At 38.5% G+C, this 22,710-nt stretch overlaps 1 protein-coding gene across 5 annotated transcripts in view; it reads left to right on the top strand.

Moving 5' to 3' along the window:
* The window catches only part of mthfd1l (methylenetetrahydrofolate dehydrogenase (NADP+ dependent) 1 like), a 153,800-nt gene that overhangs the window by 67,727 nt on the left and 63,363 nt on the right, over positions 1-22,710 (top strand). For all 5 annotated transcript variants that reach the window (XM_062977297.1, XM_062977294.1, XM_062977285.1 and 2 more), the window contains exons 21-22: positions 17,675-17,814; positions 20,041-20,082. In XM_062977297.1, the coding sequence (XP_062833367.1) occupies positions 17,675-17,814; positions 20,041-20,082 (182 nt within the window). The remainder of the gene's footprint in view (positions 1-17,674; positions 17,815-20,040; positions 20,083-22,710) is intronic.

Raw genomic sequence — 22,710 nt, 5'->3', positions numbered from 1 at the left:
GGCGTTGTCAATAGACACCTCCAAGGTCACGTGGCCGGCATGACTGCATAGAGCGCCGTTACCTTCCCGCCGGAGCGGTACCTATTGATCTACTCACATTGGCATGTTTTCGAACTGCTAGGTTGGCAGAAGCTGGAGCTAACAGTGGGCGCTCACTCTGCTCCCGGGATTTGAACCTGGGACCTTTCGGTCTGCAAGTTCAGCAGCTCAGTGCTTTTAACACACTTCGCCATCGGGGCTCCTTGTATTTTACCTGCTGGTTAAAAAATGGTACCAGTTTCCCCCGTGAACTCTAGTTTTTGAGATATATCATATTCCAGTCTTCATTTGCTCTCCTGTGGATAATCACATTAACAAAATTTCAGAAATTAGAGCTTATGCAGTATATCCAAAGCATTTTTCTGAATCAGCACCCTAAATAACCTCAGAAACAGATCTAAAAACCAAGACACAATTGTTTGTCATGATCTATGCAATCAAAGGCGTTGCTGTAATTTATAAAGCACAGGTTGATTTTATTCTAAACATTTTTGATGTGCTCCCTTATCTGTGTATGATTACAATATAATTCCTTGTGCTTCTTTCTTTTTTGAACCCAGCTTGGGCATCTGACATTGATTACACCTCTACATCATTTTATCTGTTTTATATAGCTCTTCAGTGTATTGTTTCCATCACCTTTTATTTCTTCTTTATCATGCAGTGTGTGTGTCCATTCTCCCACTACATGTATAGTAGCCCCACCCTTGATCTCTTGGATCTTGTGGAAAAGGTCTCTTGTTCTACCTTTTTTCCCTGCATTGGTTGGCATAATATTCCTCTTCATCCTTGCACAGACGTTCTTGAACAGTTGCATTCAGGGTTTTGAAATTATCTCTCTCCTTAACCTCTTAAATAGTTTCATCTATCATTCAGTGAAGCTTTACTTTCCTTTTGGTTAGATATATTGTCTTTTAATCTTTTCCCCTGAAAATGTTCCAGGTTTCATTCCAGATTTGTTCTGACTTCTGGCCAATGGTTTAATATTGCAAATATATATTTTTACATTACATTGAAATTGGTATTTATTTATTTATTTATTTACCTTTTTATACCCCGCCTTTTTCAACCTCAAAGGGAACTGAAGGCGGCTTTACACATAAGCAATAATTCAATTCCTTAGAACAATGTACAATTAAAATAAACATTTAAAAAGAATTTAAAACACATTAAAACATTTAAAAACAGTATATTCACTATTAACCATGCTATCTGTAATTGTAATCCGGGCCATTCCAGTAGTCATTAGTATTAGCATTAATATTCTGCTTTATCTCTAGAATCTAGAAAACATACAAACTTTAAAATAGAATTAAATTTTCAAACTGTTAAAAATAAGCAGTTAAATCCAATTAAAACCTATTCACTGTCAGGACCCAGGCTGCAGAGCACCAATAACCATGCGCAGAGACCAGAATCTATCTAATATCTTTATTAAAGGAATATATAAAGTCAATAAAAACAAGTGAAGAATATAGTTCAGAAGTAGACCTTTCAGGAAAGGTCAAATATAGTCCAGGAAAACAATGTCCAATATGAGATATTAGAGTCCAAAGTTATAATCCAATAACCGAAACACACACTTTGCCAAGCAAAGTGTGGGGAAATGACAAGGTCCTTTAGTCCAATGGAGCTTGGCAACAAGGCTGGAAAACAAACTAGATTCTTGGCAAACAAGGCTTGATACGAGGCAACAAGAAGCAAGAAGCAAGAACGAGGTCCGTGACGAGGTCCGGGGAACAAGGCTGGCTTGGAACTGGAACAAGATCCGTGGCAAGGTCCTGGAAACAAGGAACTGGAGTAGCGTAGTCTACACACGATCTCACTCCTGAAGCTGACGAATTGACTCCGCAAGGATCTCCTTGCGGTCAAACAGCTATATAGGATCTTGTTTTCCCGCCAAGGAACACTTTCCCTGGGGAACAAGAAGTGAAACCCATACTGTGTCCAGATGCATGACTCCTTAAGATTTCCCAAGGGAAACAGGCTTAATCAGCTAATTGTCTGGCAGCGATTCTGGCGCTTCGGCGATTCGCCTCCCTAGCGCCTCTATCTCGATTATAATTATCCCGGCGAGAGAACGGGGGAGATTTCTGCCCAAGGCTTGTTTGGCTGACTTCTGGAGGGCAAACATCCTGCAGGTGCAAGGTCTCCAATTCTGGCTGAAACGGTGGGAAACCCAAGTTTTCCTCTTCGTCTGCCACAATAGTACTAGGAACGGGACTACATGGCCCATGAGTCATCACATTCACATATTTAAAACACTCTAGAGGACCCCCTGGCTCAATCTTTAAAATTTGCTTCTTTAAAAGCCTGACTAAAAACAAAGGTTTTCACTAGAAGGATAGCACGAGGGGGCTTAGTAAATTCTAAAGGGATATCCTTCAAGTTTTATTTTGGCACATTGGCTAATATAGTGTTCTTTAGCTTTATTCTAACTTTGGCTTTAGCAATTCATGATCTTTTCCACAATCTGTTCCTAGTCTTGTTTTTGCAGAAAGAATGGATTTTCTCCATCTTCTGTTTCCATTTATGCAGTCTATCTTGTTCTTATATTGGCCATCAGGGGGTGTCCATGTATATACTTACATCTTTTTGTTATGTTTGCAATTAACAAACTGTTGATTTTACAAAATTATATCAGTTGCAGTTCTACTTCATTTGTTTATATTTAGCCAATTTCTCCTGTACTGCTTGGTTCTGCTCTATCCCTTACTTTTGTGTTACAATAACCTACATGTCCTCTCTCAATGTGTGGTCAACTTCCTCATGGACTCAAGCATAGAATCTTTCAGTTTATTACTCTTCTGCCTCTGTAGTTGGACCTTAAGCTTTGATTCTAATATTTTATTTATTTATTAAAGTATTTATATTTTGTCTTTCTCACCCCAAAGGGGACTTTGGGCAAATCACAATGCACATATACACAGCAAACATGCAATGTCGTTTTTAGACATACAACACATACAGACAGATAGAGATAATTCACTATTTTCCAACTTCAGCTTCTGGAGGTTATGCTCGATTCCAGCCACAGGGGGAGCTGTTGCTTCATCCACTATGATGCCAAGTCCTTTTTGAGGATAGTATTTCCTCCTTGTTCTTTATCACCGGATGTTTTATAGTGTCGTAAATTAAATTAACCTCCCTGCTTAGGTGGACAATAAGCTAGGTTATTGTCAATTGGGTGCTAAATCCGACTCGGACTTTGAACTTGCCATCTTCCGGTTGGCATTGATCTAGTGCTACTGGTGATTAACCAGCTGTGCTACAGCCCGGCCCTATTTTGATGGGTTCTCTATGTTGTCCTACTGATACTAGATGGTCAGACTTGCACTATATCTCTTGCCTGTTTTTATCTCTAGTTTTATCACTATTAATGCCTTCCATTTTTTAAGAGTTTAATTTCCTGGGTAATTATCTTAATGAAGATATCCCATTCATCTCCACTTTAGCTTGCTCATCTAAGTATTCCCAACCAACCTTTCATGCAACCCTTGATTCTAGGAGTCTTTTCTTTTTTAAAAAACATTTTTGCTAGCAGACAATAAAACAAATGTTGATGGGCTTTTATGACTGTTGTAAGCTTAAGCAGAAGTAAGTTTTAATGAACTGTCAAAATATTTTAACTTTCCTTATGTTCATCTGACTAAATTTGGCCAACAGCAGTTGCTTAGTGATTGTGTGGCATATACATAGTTGTAATTCAAGAATATTTTAGATTTAGTTGTGTTCAAAAGTGTTAAGGAAAAGTTTATAAATCGCATGACCAAAAATAGTGCTGCATATATATTTAATCTAGGAAATGAATCAAGACCACTACTTTTTAACACTCATCTAGGCAGTATAGTAAAATGCTTTAGAGTGAATTTTTTGTATTGGTGGTTATCATTTTTCAAACAAAAAAGAAGAAAATCCTAAACATTTTGCTTTAAATTTCTTTGGACCACAAAAGAACCTCACACAATACCTTAATATTTGCACAGTATAAAGTGTTTTATCTCACTGTTTTCTTTGCTATACCGTACACTGTATTTCAGTCTCCAAGTTATCTTATGTCATAACATTTCTTCTTTAGTTTTCATTATTCTTTATCATTGCAAAAAAAATAATATTTGCATAGTTAGTATGCATTCTTAGCATGCTACTGCAACAAAAGAGGTTTTCCTTTCCTGTAGTTCAGGTGAAATGTTCAGTTCAAAAAGATCATGATCCAAAAGAGTTTGAGAACATCTGACATTAGTTAGTCGGTGGTTTGTTAGCTGCAGTCAGAGTATATCTACACTGTAGAATTAATGCAGTATGACACTACTTTTATTGCCATGGCTCAGTGCTGTTGGACCATGGAGGTTGTAATTTGATGAAGTAACAGCACTTTTTGGCAGAGAAGGCTAAAGACCTTGTAAAAACATAGGTCCTGTAATTCCATAGCATTGAGTCATGGCTGTTAAAAAGTGTCAAACTGCTTTGACATCCCCCTGGTTTGGGGACCATTTGCAGTGATAGGCAAATGATTATGCTTTGCCTCCTCCTGTTTAAACCAGCCAGAGGTATGAGACAAGTCAAGAAATCATGAATCTTGATATAATGTTGATGAACCAGTAGGTATGTGGCCATTATTCATGGCAGATCTCTCTCTTTCTCTCTCTCTTTCAATTTATGTGAATCAGAACTGTAGTAGCAAGAAGAAGGTTAAGGCGCAGAAGTCTAAAAAGGTGTTGGTGTCATACTTCTCGCTGCATTTTAGCCATTTGTCAGTTTGGAGAAACGACCTGAAGGCTCTGGGGCCATGTACTGGAAGTAACATGATCCAATGTGATTTGAGTATTAAACTTCAACTCTGGGAGACCAGGGTTCAATTCCGGTGGCGCTATGGGTTAAAACCTTGTGCCAGCTGAACTGCTGACTTGAAGGTTGGCGGTTCGAATCGGCGAGATGGGGTAAGCTCCCATCTGTCAGCCCCAGTTTCCAATGCGGGGACATGAGAGAAGCGTCCCACAGGATGGTAACACACCTAAGCATCCCCTGGGCAACATCTTTTAGAAGACCAATTCTCTCACACCAGAAGCAAGCTGCAATATGTTCTCAATTCACTTCTGACACAATAAAAAATGGAAACTTCTTGAGTGACTCTCAGCCCCAAAAAACCCTCTGTTGAGTTCATATTGGGATCACTATAAATCAGAAACAGTTTGAAGTGACACAAAAATACAACAACTATAAATAGCACAATGCCAAAGTTAGGTAGGAAAAGATAGGAGAAAACAGTAAATAGCAAATTTTATCTGAAGACTCCGAAACCATTGCCCATGCAATTTTGTTTTCCTGACTTTCTTTTTCACCTCTTCCCTCAATAATGCAAGAGCAAATGTCTGCAAATAATTATGTCTTGTGGGAAATAAGCCTTCTAGTATACGGGAATATCATTTGGTATTGCATCATATTTTAAAAGAAGAATGATCCAGTGGGCTACTTTCACTGTTTCTAGCTGTATCTCTTCTGAAGCCAAACAATGAAGAGAGGTGGGTCATTACTTGATGTCAGTAACAGACATTATTGACGGATGCTGTTATGATACACAGAGACAAACAGGAAAAACACAGCTTAATACTTTCCTCAGGAAAGCCCAAAATATATTATTACTAGATAGTATTCATATTACATGTAAACTACTTCCAGGAAAAATATATCTGGCAATCAGCAAACCCACTTTTATTTTTGTTCTTCAAACTAAAATGCTACCAGCTCCAAATCTTGGATTCCAAGAAGTTGTTTGATTATCAAAGTGCCATCTATATATATATAAATGAGTGATGGCATCACGGCAACCCACAAAACAACAAAACTACAGGCCCCGCAACCTCGAAATTTGACAACACAACCCATCATCCATGCCTCTAAGTTGATACAACAAAAAGAAAAGAAAAATAAAGTCCTACTTAGAGGGAGAGCAATAATTGTTTTTATTCAATTGCTGCCACTTAGAAGGCTAAGCTCCGCCCACTTGGTCTCCTCGCAACCCACTCAGCCCAGTGTTAATATTCATAATATTATACCGTATTGTATAATATAATATATTGTAATACGATATAATACTAATAATACAATATAATAATATTAATTATATATCATATTTTACATGTAATATTACTAATAATATTACAATATGTTGATACAGTACAATATAGTAATTTGTTACCAGTATTGTACTATTCTAATATAATATTGTATGTAAATTTAATTTGTAAGCCGCTCTGAGTCCCCTTCGGGGTGAAAAGGGCGGCATATAAATGTAGCAAATAAATAAATAAATAATAATAATAATAAAAGAATAAAAAATAAAATAAATACAAATAATACAATAAAAATAATTAAAAACACTAAAAAATTAATACAATAAAATACTATAACAAAATAACTAAAAATAATACAACAAAATAATAAAATATAATAAATAAAAAAGATAAGTTACAATAAAATTAATTTTAAAAATACAAATAACATCAAATAAAAATTCCACAACAACTTTTAACCAATACCACCACCACTTTGCCACAGCAACGAGTGGCTGGGCACAGCTAGTATATGATAAAGTAGTCACATTATACTTATTATTGGCATTGCCTAGGTCTCGCTTTTTGAGTAGTCATTTTAATAACAATGGTATCAATACCACTGGAACTAGCAGCATGAAGGTGTGGAAGATGGTACTTCAACCTCATAAAATGCCCAGGTTTCCAGTTGTTTAACAGAAAGTTGAAACTAGTCATACCACCTTGAAGAAAGCTCACCAAGCTTTTGTTTTTGTTGTTTCGGTCATGTTCTTGTTGTGTGTCGAAGTCATTTATGGCATATATGTCACTGGGGTTCCTCAGTAAGATTTGTCCAGAGAGAGTTTCTTTGTTTTTCTCTGAAGCTGAGGGAATGTAACTTGCCCAGGGTCACCCAGTGGGCGTCCATGTCTGAGAGGGGACTCAATCTTAATACAGATGCTTTATCCAACATTTAAACAGCTATACCATGTCGGCTCTGTTTTAGCTGGATAAGTAAATGTTTAAAACATATACTTTCACTTTAGCCCTATTTGGGAATTGTTATTCAAACTATTGTTATTCTGTGGACCCAACAGCCACTTCCCAATCATTAAGGGAATGGTCTGAGAGCTGGCACCTGCTTGACATGAGGAGGCTGTCACGTGTTTCAAAACAATGATTGCATGCATATATAGCAGGCTCCCCTTCTCCCAAGTTTTCCTCACAGTGCATAGATTTTTTTTTTTCAAGGGACTATAGTGAAAAAATGTGGTGATTATGATTTTCATCTGTATTCTGCCTTTGTTTCAATAATGAGGCTCAATGACATGTTTAAAACTAAACAAAAGATTCAATGAAAGTATAAATACAAAAGTTCATAGAAAACAATTGAACATTAAAATCATTAACATTCATTAAAAATTACATACAAAACTTAAAAATAGCAGTGTATAACATTAAAAGCCCAGTCTACCTCAGTTATTTTCTCCAAGCCTGACAGCACAAAACATTTTAATTTGTTGATGAAAGAAGAGCAGAGATGAGCCATGGCAGTTAAAATGGTGTCAAACTGCATTAATTCTGCAATTCAGATGCATCCTCGAACCAGCTACCAAGAAATTGGTCTTCCTTTTCCCCATCACATAAGCCCGAAGATGTGGTGGGTCTCCTTAGATGTTCTTAGAGCTCTAATAGACTCATAAATGGAGAACATGACTTTTCAAACAGCCTGGATCCAAGCCATATAGAGCTTTATAGCTTATTACCACAATTTGAATAGTGTCTGGAAACGGACTTGCTCCTTGTAGGCAGTTAATAATCTGGCTGCAGCTCTTTTGGGCCAGTGACATTTCTGAGCACTCTTCAAAGGCAGATCCACGTGGGACCTCATCAGACACACTTCTGGCTCCATTTCCATGCGCTTCAGAAACTGAGCCCCACAGGAGTGCAACAGAGGTCATCACATGATGTGAGGGTAATTCCAGTGGGACTCCATCTTCATTCCATCTTCAGGAGTGTTACTCTACTCCAAACCTAAGAAAGTGAGGGAAAGCGGGTAAAAGATGGGGAAAGGACATTGGATGGCTGGCCATCCAGAAGATGGGGGAAGGGAAAGATGCTAAGGAACAAGGAAAGATGGCTCCCTCCGATTTCCTCCCACCCATCTGATAAAATCCATAGACGGAATTACCTTATAATGCAGGCATGAGGTAGCATGGAGTGGAATTGCAGACCCAATGATATGGGTCTATGAGTGGTCTAGACCCCCTTTATGTGAATATATTTGCAGAAATTAGAAATTTTACTTTTTTGGAGTAAAGTTTCATAATGGTAGCTCTGAAATTGCTTGAATATGTATGTCAGAACAGTTGCTTCTGGGCAAAGCGCTTAGTTTGACTTTAACTATTCACTATTTTAAAAACTGGCATTTTTAGAACGCAATGCCAATGGTGAGGGGGAACAGTCATGGTAGAGAGATACTTCCGGGTGTTATCACTATACAGTTGTTAACAGAAAGCTGTGTAGATTGATTAGGCTCCCCAAGGAGGGTGTGGTGAAGAGAGAGAGAGAGAGAGAGAGAGAGAGAGAGAGAGAATGAGAAACAGATTTCTGAGAACAGGACCAAATGTAAGCCCAGAAAAAGCCTTTTCACTGATAGCCAGAGGCGGTTCAACCACTAGGCCAACTAGGCAGTTGCCTGTGGCGCCATCTTGTTGGGGGCGCCATCGAGGCAACTCCTGTCTCCTGCGGCCTGCCTCCGCAAGGTATTGAACTGCTTTTTCTGTTGATTTGTTGTAAAACATGATGTTTTAGTGCTTAATTTGTAAAATCTTAATGTAATTTGATGTTTAATAGGCTTTTCCTTAATCCCTCCTTATTATCAAACATTTTCGCTTATCCAACGCTTTTATTTTTCAGTGATTGGTTTGGGGGGGGGGGGTTGCCAAAATTCTGTTCGCCTACAGTTGAAAAATACCTAGGGCCGGCTCTGCTGATAGCCACCTGCCTAGGCTCTGCAGGTAGTTCAGTTGATAACTGAAGAATTGTTCTTGAAAAAGATCTCAGCTGCCAGGAGGCTTAGTATGTGAGGAGTCAATAATTGGTCTGTGGTTTCAGCTGTTCCTTGATTTGTTTCCATCTTCTTGTGAATGGTCACTTGTCATAAAAGCATTATTGTAGTAAGAGCACTAAAGTAATTACTAGGGGGTTGTTCCTTTGTGTGTGTTTTTCACAGTTCACTCCCCTGTGGGATTTCACAAAAGGTGCCACAACAGCTGCTATAGTACATCCACACTTGCAAAGAGGCAAGCAAACAAAGAGAGATGCAGGAAGAGATGGAGACCGTCCTTCCATCCCTTGTTGGGGTCCCTCAGATCTCATCAAACAAAGTAGGAAGCTTAGGACCTTCAAGTGTTTTGAATGACAACATCCACAGTCTATTTTTTGCCATGTTGGCTAGCACTTCTAGGAGTTGAAATTCTAAATGTCTAAATCCCCTGCTTATCCCCAGTATTAGCTATCAGTTGATGGTGCATGTTCTGTTATATGAACGGTTTATTCTCTTGTTTTCGATAAAACTATAAAATTGACTCAAACAGGGGCATCAGGTTTATTTTAATCATTATTTCCTCAAGTGTCTTTACACAACCATGGTGTATACTGTTTTGCAGATGACTGAAATATTCTGTTCATCAGAGGCCAGCTAACATTGCTTGTTATAATTTATAGACCAAATATAAGCCATTTCAGCAGATTTCCTACCTTCTGCTCCAAAATACAGCCAACACAAGTAAATTCTTTGTCTCCCACAGGCAAAAAAATACTCGAGGTCATTCTCTCTCTTACTCTTTTTTAAGGATTCATAAATCAAATCCAGCAACACTGTCAGAAGTACTGTGTCTCATAACTCACTGCTATCAAATCTGAAAATAACAGGGCTCTCCAGTTTCAATTAGATATTCAAGCGTCACCCCCTCTGCATTTCTGCCATTTATCTCCATGTAAACAGAGCTAAGCAAAAGCAAATTAGCTATTTAGTAGTAGGAACATGTCTTTTGTCAGAGAATACTGAAGCCAGACTAGAATAGTGCATGTATGTTAACATTGCATAGATGAAAACTGAGACAGATGGGACAAGTGGCATCAGAGTCAAAAGAGTGTGGCCAGGCAATAATGGAGCAGAAGTTATTAATGAGGAAAAACACACTAAAGTACCATTTTAAGCAGAGAAAGCCTGGAATTATATACTGGGTATAGGAGAGCTTTTAAAAGGGGGAGGGGGGGATCCTAATAAATCTATTGGAAGGGTAAGTTTCAATCCTTTCGTGCTGTGTTAAGGGAGCAAAAACTACTTTTGCACTTTGAACACTGTGTTCAGTAATTAAGGAAAGCCAAGGAGGTAGGAGAGCCAGCATGCTGTAGTGGTGTGGGCATTAGAGACCAGGGTTTGGATCAGTCACGGAAATCCACCAGTGACCTTGGGAAACTCACACACTCTCAGCCTCAGAGAATGGTAGAGAACCCCCCTCTGAATAAATCTTGCTAAGAACCCTGGATAGGGTCACTTTGGTGTCAGCGTTAAGTCAGAAACAATGTAAAATCACAGAACGACATCAAGAGGAGGAAGAGGAGGAAGGACAGAACTTGAAATAAAAGTGGTACATTATAAAAGCAGTTGAGCAAATGGGATAGCCTAAGATCTAGGACTGTTCCTGTCAAACCAGAAGTTCATTTACATTGTAGAATTAATTCAGTTTGACACCACTTTAACTGCCATAGCTCAGTGCTATTTATTTGTTTCCTGTCTGTGCTTAAGGATATAGTTATGGGGTCTTACTGTATATATGATTACAATTTCTGTTATAGAGACATAGATGGTTTTACAGTTACCGATCGTGTACAAAAGCGGTGTGGGTGAAATATATTGTTGGAGAAAGGAGCAGTCATTAAAGGAATCTTTTTAGCCACTCAGCAGGTTGAAGCAGCCTTTGCTTCTAACTGGGAGGTAGCTTTCCACTGTGGTGAGAAATGGCTTAAAGCGTGGTGTGTCCTGGATGATTGCACTGAATGATAGAGACATTGATCATTCTGATTCAGCTCTGCCTTCACTGGTGTGACATCTGCTGTTATCTCTTTCAGTGGCATTCTGCATATACGGTACTCTGTGTGTGTGCAAGAGAGAGAGAGAGATTGGGAGAGAAGATATTTTTACCCCTTTTCCTACAGTTTCCCTTTTCAAAAGAGGATATCCTGGCATTCAGTTGATTAGATACAGTGACCTTCAGATGGAGGCTGGTCTTTAGTACTTTTAAATTTAACTCATTGTTGCTCAGTGTTCATCTGTTTGCTGCAAGATTATTTATTTATCAATCAAGTTTTTTTTTCTCCAAATGGTTTCTTTATATTTTCTATTCAGAGGAGAGAGAGAGCCCAAAGTGACAGAGTTAGACCTTCATGCAAATCATGCACATTGATTTGGAAGCGGTGTCCATCGATCTGTGATTACAGTTAAATCATAGGAACACAGGAGTAGGCTGTGTCTATACTGAGAGCCAATGGGATATAATACCTAGAACAGGCATGGACAAACTCCAACCCTCCAGGTGTTTTGGACTTCAACTCCCAGAAATCCCAGCCAGCTTACCCATTTTTAGGAATTGTGGGAGTTTAAGTCCAAAACACCTGGAGGACCAACGTTTGTCCATGATTGACTTAGAGGATTACACTTGAACTGAGGATACTCCTATTTAAATGCTACTCAGTAACAAAAACTACTGAGTGCCCTAGGGCCAGACTCTTTGGCTGGATCTACACTGCCAAATAATGCAATTTGAACTGCATTATATGCTCAGTATAGACTCATATAATACAATTCAATGCAGTTAAATCAGTGATGCGTCTCCACACTGTAGAATTAATGCAGTTTGACACCATGTTAACTGTCACGGCTCAGTACTATGAATTGTGGTTTGGTGAGACACCAGCACTCTTTGGCAGAGAAACTAAAGATCTTGTAAAACTTACAACTACTATTATTCCATAGCACTGAGTCATTACACTTAAAGTGATGCCAAACTGCCAAACTACAGTGCTAGATGCATCCCTGGTCATCTAACATGTGAGAAATGTGAAACAGACTTTGCCATGCCTCCTTCACATTATAGTTTAGACATGTGGCACAGTATGGTAGAATTGGTGTTTGTTTTATTAACTGGTAGCATCAGATGCCTATATTCACTCTTTAGATAATGAATTTTCATATAATGTTGATTAGTTATCTATTTTTCTCACAGGAAATTGAAAGATGAAAGTATAAATGTGAGTTCCTAATAGTGTTCACACATGAGACTTCTAGTATTTACATTATTAAAGCCTAAATGGGTTCCCAGGAGGACAAAGAAGGGTGTTGGGCAACTTCTGTGACCTTTTAGGTGTGTGGAGGCATTGTTAGGGGATTTTGGGACTGCCTCAAGGGGCATTGGGGTTTTTCTATGCCTCCCCTGCTCCCCCCCCCCCCCGTGAGTGTTTGCAAAACTTGTATACCCACCCTAACAGTCATCTGTGGGGGTAGCTCAAATTAGGTTTCTGAATGAAAGGTTCCTTGCACTTGGCTATTAAGACCTTTCCATGGCCATGGGTTTTGGGGTTGTCTTTGGGATCCCAGGGTTTGAATAACAAAACTTCGCAAGTAGAGCACATGCAGTTGTAACAACCTCTTGGTTATTTTTTAACTATTAGGCCAACAAAAAGTAATATTACAGTTTCATAGGCAGAATACTTTATAATGTCTACTTTGGTTTGTGCATTTCCAAATGATGGCTGAGCACATTAGCTATGCAGTGCTGTAATATTATATTCATCTGCAAAATAACAATGCCAGGTGTCTGAATGTAATAAAAATATTGTAATAATCAGCATTTTGAAAAACGTTGCCTTAAGCACTAAGAGTAAATTCTGCTACACCATATGGCATCAACAAAGAGAGAAATCTGAGAATGCTTGGATGTGATCAATAGTCATGCTTTGCCAGACTGCCTTTGCAGCTTTACAAATGCTAGAATTAGTTCCAAATAAAAATATAGACTGGACAAAACTTGGCACAGATACTTTAGATTGAGACTTGTCTTTAAAGCATTTGGGAGTTACCCTTGCGTTTATACCAGTGTTGGCAGTATTATTGTTACTCATCTGTTTCTTTTCTCAACCCTTAATCTTTGCTTTGCCTTAATTTTTTTTTCTTGAGAAGTTTAAAAATTTACAGAAAGATTATGAATACTTGGAAAGAGCTGAAACTCTTAAGTTCCACAATTTGTTCTGAAGAGATGGCTTTGAGGTCATGTTGTACAAGCAGCTCATACATTGACCATTTGATATAATAACTGCCCACAAAGAGAGTTGTGGCCTTTTTGATTAATCATGATCCATGCTGGTTTATTTTGGCAGCTGCATAGTTTGGGGTTTTGCTGCTTATGGCAGGCATTACTTCCCAGCTTAAATGCCTTGCATCCATTGGGTTAGAGTTCATGTGCTTCTGTGACTTTGAACTCTTCCTTTCCATAGATTTCTTGCTGACAGCTTCACTAGGATACACATGTTTACATCATGGAAGTCGATGGCAGCTAGCAATTCAGAATTTCCATTTCCTTTTGCATTGTTCTGGAATTTGGCTTCAGCAATCCCATGTCCTGAAACTTAGACTAGTGTGCATGTTTCTCAGTAGGCTCTTCCAGTGTTTTTGCTTTGTTTTGATTTAGATCTGTTGATAGTAGATGCTGACCACATGAAGTATAGTTTCATTAAAATCTGCCTCTGTTTACAAGGAATCTTATTATGGGGGAAATTGATTTTTCTTATCATAATTCTATTTGTGTCCTTGCAAACTGAAACATATGCTCCTCTATTATAAGGCCCCCATCATTACCGAATCTACGCTTGTGTTCAAGACTAATACAGAACTGTTTTAAGATGCAGCATAATAAGCATATTTGCTGCTGCTTTTTTAAGGCTGAGAAAACTGATCAGCTGCATGAACCAGTGCATCATTTCTATTCCATAAATCTATTTGCTTGGAGTATATTACATGTTAACCACTGTACTGAGATACTGGGTGATGTAAACTGTACATGCAGAATCTCTAGAATAGTTTCATTTTAACTCGCCAGGAAGCAAAGACAGAATTATAAAACATCTACTCTAATTACATAAAACAAAAATGAGTAAAAATTAATGGTGTTCTGTTAAATGTGCTTTTCCTTGTTTCTCTCATATGTTGATCTTTTTCACATCCCTTTTTTTGCCATATATAATTGATGTTAGCTTAATATTCTTGGCCTTATTCTGCAAAGTTCTGTCCTGGGATGAACATTCGTCAATATTTTTAGTAATGACTTTTATGATTTGATGTAGGTGATCTTTGTCAGATTTGCAAGGAAGAGCCTTTACCACACTTCGGGGCAGAGAGTTCCAGTGCCAAACAGCTCTCACAATGAGGAAGTTCTTCCAAATGTTCAGGTGGAATCTCTTTTCCTGTAGTTTGAAGCCATTGTTCCGTGTCCTAGTCTCCAGGGCAGCAGAAAACAAGCTTGCTCCCTTCCTCCCTATGACTTCCCTTCACATATAGTAGAGTCTCACTTATCCAACACTCGCTTATCCAACGTTCTGGATTATCCAACACATTTTTGTAGTCAATGTTTTCAATATATCGTGATATTTTGGTGCTAAATTCATAAATACAGTAATTACTACATAGCATTACTCCGTATTGAACTACTTTTCTGTCATTCGTTGTCTAACATGATGTTTTGGTGCTTCATTTGTAAATTCATAACCTAATTTGATGTTTAATAAGCTTTTCCTTAATGCCTTCTTATTATCCAACATATTCGCTTATCCAACATTCTGCCAGCCTGTTTATGTTGGATAAGTGAGAGACTACTGTATTTATACATGGCTATCATGTCTCCTCTCAGCCTTCTCTTCTGCAGGCTAAACATGCCCAGCTCTTTCAGCCGCTCCTCATAGAGATTGTTTTCCAGACCCTTGATCATTTTAGTTGCCTTCCTCTGGATGCTTTCCAGCTTGTCTGTAGTTGACACCCAAGACGAGATCTTTTTGTGTCCTGGTTCCCTTGATTCTTATTGAGATGCTTTCAAGCTTATTTCCCAGATTGCAGTCTTGCATCTCTTCTGCAACGTAATTGTTTTTGATGTATATGGCTACTCTTCCTCCTTTCCCCTTTGTTCTGTTTCTGTGAAAGAGGTTAAAGCCCTCAATGGCTACATCCAGTGATGGCAGTCATCCCACCAAGTTTCAGTGATGCCTATGACATCGTAAGTGTGGTGTTGTGCTAAGAGTTGGAGATCGTCTTGTTTATTTCCCATGCTCTGTGCATTAGTGTAAGGACATGTAAGCCCCTGGAACCCTGCCCTGAGCTGTTTATTTGGGATTATTGTGCTTTCAGTACTTGGTCCTTGTTGCGTTTGTGCAACCCTCCATTTAGCCTTTTGGTGATTCCCTGCGGTTGTGGGTAAAGTACTGCTCGCAAGGCTGTGGTCCCCCTCCCCCGGCTGACCTAGTTTAAAGTGCGCATGATGAAGTTTGCCATTCTGTGAGCAAAAAGGTGTTTTCCTAATTGTGTGAGAGTCCAGGAGAATACCTCAAGGATTGCCACAAAGAGGAAGGTACAGTATTCAAGTAGTCCTTGGCTTAATGGTTTGAAGTTACAAGAGGACAGGTTTTGATTGAACATTAGAAGAAACTCCTGGACAGTAAAAGCAATTCTTGCCTAGAAAGGTAGTAGGGTCTCCTTCTCTGAATGTCCTCAAAAAGAGCTTGAAAAGCTACCTTCTGGAGATTCAGTACTGAGGAGGCTAGACTCAATGGCTCATGAGGCCCCTTCTGACTCTATCATTCCATAATGCTATGACTTCTTACTGCCTTTGTTTAACCTTTGTTGTATTTGTGACCAAAAGTAGGACCTCCAGAATACAAGTGTGTGTTTGGAGCCTTGGCACAAAGCAAGTTGTCAACTTAGTTATAATTTCGTAAATAATCACATAACAGTTGAGCTTAGTGTAGCATCAGTCTTCTTTGCCCTACTGACTTCCATTTGCTTATGTTTTCATTGGCACTCTGCTTCGCAGGCAGGAAATAATACAAAAGTGATTGTGCTGATATTTGAGCACAAAGATGTTTCAAAGCACATGGCTTTGGCACATTACTTTATCTTTACATTTACTCTTTGTTTTGTTTCCTTTACAGTCATCCTTGCAACTTTTATACTGCATCCTGTTTTCTTCCTCCTTCAGAAGTTTGGAGTGCTAGTCCACTTCAGTCTTTAAAATAAGAAATTCTATTCACTTTTTGAGATAAGGCTTTAACACGTTTTCCTCTTATTTTTTTCAGTGTAGAGTGAAAGTAGAACCATTTGGCGCTTCTGAACTCTTGTCCACAGTAATATTTTTTCAACTGTTTCCCAAAGTAGAGCAGAAACTGTGAAAGCAGATGATGTTATGAGGCAAGGATTCAAATCTGGACCATCTGTTTGGACCAAGTAACTCTTTAATAGTGGTGGTGTAATATTTTTGTGAAGTGTATTTAGACCTTATGGTCACATTCTCATTTGTCCCCTTCAGACTTGAGAAGTATGTAACATTTGACACTTCCCTACGTAAACATTCAAAAGTACAACTAAGGATTAAAAATACAACTACCGCCATAAACAAAAGTTACACTGATAATGACTGAGCAGGATGTATTTGTTGTTGTTGTGTGCCTTCCAATAATTTCTGAATTAAAATGACCGTATCATGGGATTTTCTTGGACATATTTGTTCATAAGAGGTTTGACTTAACTTTTTTCTGAGGCAGAGAAAATGTGACTTGCCCAAAGTCATCCTTTGGGCTTATATGGCCAAATGGGGATTCGAAATCTAGTCTTCAGAGTTATAGCCCAATGCTCAAACCAGTTGTTGTTGTTGTTGTTGTTGTTGTTGTTGTTGTTGTTGTTGGTCTTCAAGTTTTTCTGACCTATAGCAACCCTAAGGCGAACCCATCACAGAGCCTTCTTAATAGGATTTTTTCAGAAGCTGTGAAGGTTGAAAATACTTCTCAACTTGTTTGTCCCTGATTAGAATAGAATCAATGGAATTTACACAAACATTTACTTATGAAGTTCCCATTGAGTCAGTGGATCAACACTACGTACGATTTCTGTTTGGATTTAGAGCATTTTCTCAGCAATGAAGAGTTGACTCAGTTATTTAAATTCTTTCTGTGTAGACTTGCATTTTTAAAAAATCATTAATGAGCTTTCAGAACCAAACAACACAGTAATATAGCCAGCAGAAGCATCTTGTATTTTCCATTGGTGTACTCTATTAAAAGTTAATTATTTTGGCCTTGAAAATGGGCGTTTATTAGTTGCAAGCATTTTACTGACAGAAGAGAAGAGAGAAGTCTCTGCACACATTCTTTCTTTCTCATTTAGCATGTCACCCTGCCTTCACTCCCACAGTATGCTCAGCTGTAATGACAATGAAATGGAAACTTTTCCTTGACTGTCTGATTCCTCTTAACTTCCATTAATCCTTCATTCCTAACAGTAACTGAAGCTGGTTTTGGTGCTGATATTGGGATGGAGAAATTCTTCAACATCAAATGCAGAACTTCTGGCTTGATTCCCAGCGTGGTTGTTCTTGTTGCTACAGTGAGAGCTTTGAAGATGCATGGAGGTGGGCCAAATGTAAGTTTCTGTACCTATCTAATAAAACAAATGATAAATCTTTGGGACTCCCTAGAGTTTTGAAAAGGAAGCCCTTATCATTTGAAATATGTATACACATTTTAATTTTTAAATTGTTGGAATAACTCTCAGGGCATCGCAAGCTGATTAACAGAGACTCTCACTGGACTGCCTTTCATCACGCAGATGTGGGATTATTGTTGGGGATTACACGGTTTAAATTATATAGAAGTGGATAGCTCTAGAAACATTTAAACTTTAGAAAAGGGAGTTAAGTCTGTTTGCAGGGTTTTTTTTCTTTTTCCTCCTCTGTGTCTTATCCCTTCAGCGTTGCCCTTTCACTGCCATGGTTAAACTCAATGTCTTCCTTACAGTCTGAAACAGCACCTACTGCTGCCTCTTAATCTTCCTTTTGCCATTCCTTGAGGTCCATTATTGCATTGTCTTGTATAGCTACACCACAGTAAATGTAATGTACTATAAAACCCATACAATTCTATGGAAAGGAGTTCCTAAAATCTGTGGAATTCAGAAGTACTTAATTTGATTAGTTAGTTCTCTCTTTGCCTTCCTTTGATCTGAGTCATTGTCCTGCTCCAGATGGATTATTAAAATGAAATTTCTTATTCTTGCCTCTAAAGTTATTTTGGTTCTTTCTCTTTCTTAGCCTGTCACAAAGGCATGCAGCCTGGCTTTCATCTTTGAGTCCTCATTTCCTCCCCTCCCCACTTTTAAAAACATGTAATTTCTTGCTAGTTTCTCTCTCTCTCTCTCTCTCTCTCTCTCTCTCACACACACACACACACACACACACACACACACACCACTTTTGCAATCCTTCTTGCCACCAGCCATTACTTATTTACAATCAATTTCTTTTCCATTTTTTCTCCCTTTAGTACTGTGGCCCCTTGGTATCTGCTGGTGTTTGATTCCAGGACACACAAACATCCCCCAGGAATACCAACATCTGTGTATGCTGAAGTACCATTATATACAATGGCATAGTAAAGTGGTGTCCCTTTTATAAAATGGCAAAATCAAACATTGCTGGTTTGGAATTTTAAAAAATATTTTCGAGTTGTAGGTGACTGAATCTATGGATGCAGAATTCATTGATACAGAGGGCCTTTCATGTTACACTATCATTTATTTAGTCATCTTTCTTAAAATTGTGGAAATAATAATAATATTAATAATAACAACAACAACAACAACAACAACAACTTTATTTTTGTACCCCATCTCCATCTCCCCGAAGGGACTCAGGGCGGCTTACATGAGGACAAGCCCAATCAACATAGTTTAAAAATAATATACTAAGTACATAATATATAGATGAAATTCATATTTATGCCTAACCTTCCTCATAGAGTGCATACTCTCCTCTCTGCATCCCTACCTTAAAAATCTTCCTGCAAGGTGATTTTCTCATTCATGCTTTGCAGACTCATTTCTATTAATCTCAGTCTTCTACTAGTTAGGTTTTAGAATTCCACAATAATACAGGGTTTTTCAAAATTTCAAAGCATTATATTTCATGATGGCAACATGTTACAATTACAGAAAAAGTTACCAACTGCTTAACAAGTTATCAAGTTATCAGGTTTTGAGCCAGAACAAATCTAAAAAATAACTCCACAAATGGAGAATATCCCATTAGGCTTTATATTGCAGGGTCACCATCTTGCAAATAACTGAGGTTAGTGTCTGTTTGTGATTTGGGATAGGAGTGTATAAATCCGTTCTGTTTTCTTTCTGTTTTCATTCTAAATTTTGGGTGCCCCCCGTTCTGTTTTTGGGAAAATTCCAGGAGATTAGGAGGGGGGCCCTATGGATTAGTAATTTGGAACCCTGAGTTCAGTTTCCATTTTTGGGAAGAATCTACCCAAAAACAGAACAGGGGAGGGGTCAACCAAAAACAGATCTAAAACAGAACTAAAACAAAAGAGAATTCAGTGCCATTTTGTACACTCCTACTTGGGAGAGGTTTCTAGCAGCGCCATTTGAATCTCTATGCCCCACCCTTCCAAGTGGTAAGAGTTTCATTCCTGGACAGTTCATGGTTACAGAGATACCGCAATTTCAAATCAGGTCCATCTTTTTGAAACTCCATGTATTAATTAGTACCTTGTGGAAAATTCATATAGTCTAGAAAACATATAACAACTTTTTGGGCACATCTAAATTATGTGGCTGTAGTTCAACTTGTTTTTATGGTTTCAGGTAACAGCTGGTGCCCCTCTTAAGAAAGAATATACAGAAGAGGTAAGAACAGTTACAACTAATTTGTCCAATAATTTTTCAGCATTGCTCTCAGATCTTGGAAGAAATGAATTCTGCACTAGTTTTGCGTAAATGTATTGGCAATCTGTCCCTTTTCTCCAGGACCAAAAGTATAACTTTATAAATACATCACATTTGATTCATCATTTGTTTTATAATTCAATTGCAGTTTTTTAGTTACAGTCAGTTCTACACATTTGTGACTTCAGCTTTCACAAATCTGATTATTCACAATTTTGATTAAGTTGTTGAAGATCTAGGAATCTCTAGATCTTCTAGAATCACACTGGAAGACCTAAAGATTCCTAGAGAAAAAACCTTCCTAGGTCCTTCAGTGCAGTTCTATTATTAACTTTTGGCAGAGATTGCTGGACTAGAAATGCAGAATAGAAGTGATTATATATGATATAAATAACTAAAAAATTGGTACATGTAAGTAATTTAAAATTCCTTTTAAATATCAGGAGAAGTAAACAGGATTGAAGGTAACAAATGCCTTGCTTTGTTTCCATAGGATGTCATTATATACCAGTGTTTCCCTTTTTTTAACCAGGGACCACTCTCCAACATTAGTACCAAAAGGGTTAAGAATCAGTTTTTGGTCAATTTGGTTTGGTTATTTGGGGTGCTGATTCAGAAAATTGCATTGGATAGGCCACATCAGCTCTAGTTTCTGATACAGAACATATATGCCACCCAGTTGTCGCTATCTGCTTGCCCACAGAAAACCATACTTAATAATCTAGAGCTGATGTGGTCTATCCAATGCAATTTTCTGAATCAGCACCCCAAATAACTCCAGGAGCAGGCCCTAAAATAAAGACACCAAGAACAATTTGTTTTGCTTGTAGGATTTTTTAAAGTCATGGTTTTGATAGAAATAGATTTTAAATCCATAAAAGCACATGATATAGTTAGTTGTACCCAGGGCCGTAGCCAGAAAAAAATTTCGGGAGGGGTTTTGAAAATTTCGGGGGGGGGGGTGTTGAACCCCTAGCACATACCCCTCCCCGCTACAAACCTGTCAATATCTGCTTGAGATAGTGCCTGGAGGGACTCTTAATGTTTTGCATCTCATAGACTTAGCATGGGGATTTGGTTAACCAGTTAAAATTCATGAGTAAACAAGATGTTTTTTATAACTTGAAAAATTTTGGGGGGGGGGTTGAACCCCTAACCCCCCCCCCCCCCCCTCGCTACAGGCCTGGTTGTACCTCTCTTCTGGTGTGAGAAAATTGTCTGTCTACAAGGACACCCGGATGTTTTGATGTTTTTACCATCCTTGTGGGAGGTTTCTCTCATGTCACCGCATGGAACTGGAACTGATAGAGGGAGCTCATCCACACTCTCCCCGTTTGGATTTGAACCGACAACCTTCAAGTCAGCAACCCAACCTTCAAGTCAGCAGTCCTGCTGGCACAAGGGTTTAATCTGCTGCACCACTGGGGGCTCCACACCAAAAGCGACTTAGTTTCTCAAGTCACTCCTTACACCAAAAAAAAAAAAAGTTTCCCCAAAAGTTGCAGATTTTTCAAATTCCTTGGTTTTGTTTGCTCTTGCGTATCGTTCAAGGAAACTTAAAGGTATGAGATGAAAGGAACCTTTCATTTTTCTATTGCATGTGCAGTCGGTACTCCACTTTTGTGAATTTGGTTAGTATTTATTTACAGTATTTATATGTATTTACAGTACTTTCATTCCGCTCTTCTCACCCCGAAGGGGACTCAGGGCGGATCACAATGTGCACATGTAATGGCAAACATTCAATGCCATATAAACATAGAGACAGAGACATTATATCTAGGCATCCCTAGATCCTCCTGTACAACTGTGTGGTCAACTTCTGCCAGAGGCAGATCATTGATTTCTCAAAAGGTGTTCTCTCAGGTTAAAAAAAAAGTAGGTTTTCTATTTGCTTTTACTCCAGTTCTATTGGTGTCCTGTATCCCAGTCCCCATGACAGGTTGTATGTGTACATAGCACACATAACACGCACTTCCCCAAGGACAATTTTCCCTTTTCCTACTTGTATGGCTGTTAGCTAACTAGCTCTCTCTGGCTGGATCTACACTGCCATATTTGATTCTACTTTTCTATAATCCAGTTCAAATCAGATAATCTGGGATCAGAAACTGGATTATGGAGCAGTGTAAAAGGGGCCTCATTCTGTCTTTGTCTTTCTTTCTTTTTTTCCCTCCTCTTTCTCTTTCTCTTTCCCCTTCTTCCATCCCTTGAGGAACATTCCTCAAGGTCTGGGATGTCTCTGTGTGCAAACATTTTATGGGTGACTTCAGGAAAGGTTAGAGGAAGCAGCATCTTAAGTAACCTTGTGTATCAGTAACAGCTGCAGATGCGGGCCAAGGTCAGTCAGTTATATGAAAACTCCCTTGGAGATTTACATATTTGCAATGTCCTCCATTCATTTTGTGTGCTAGATATAAGCCTTGAGAGGGTTTCAGGACAGTGGACTTCATGTTCCTCTCCTGGATTTGTACTTGAACTAATATCTAATCTCTTGTGGGAAGAGGGATAAAGCAGCAACAGTCTAGTGGTATGAAATAATTGCAGAAATGTCCACATTTAATTGTGTTTACTAGAGAAACCCTTTAG

Source organism: Anolis carolinensis, chromosome 1 (assembly GCF_035594765.1).
Source record: "Anolis carolinensis isolate JA03-04 chromosome 1, rAnoCar3.1.pri, whole genome shotgun sequence".
Taxonomy (NCBI): Eukaryota; Metazoa; Chordata; class Lepidosauria; order Squamata; family Dactyloidae; genus Anolis; species Anolis carolinensis.
The sequence above is the reverse complement of the archived record's forward strand: the minus strand, read 5'-3'. Positions and strand labels throughout refer to the sequence as shown.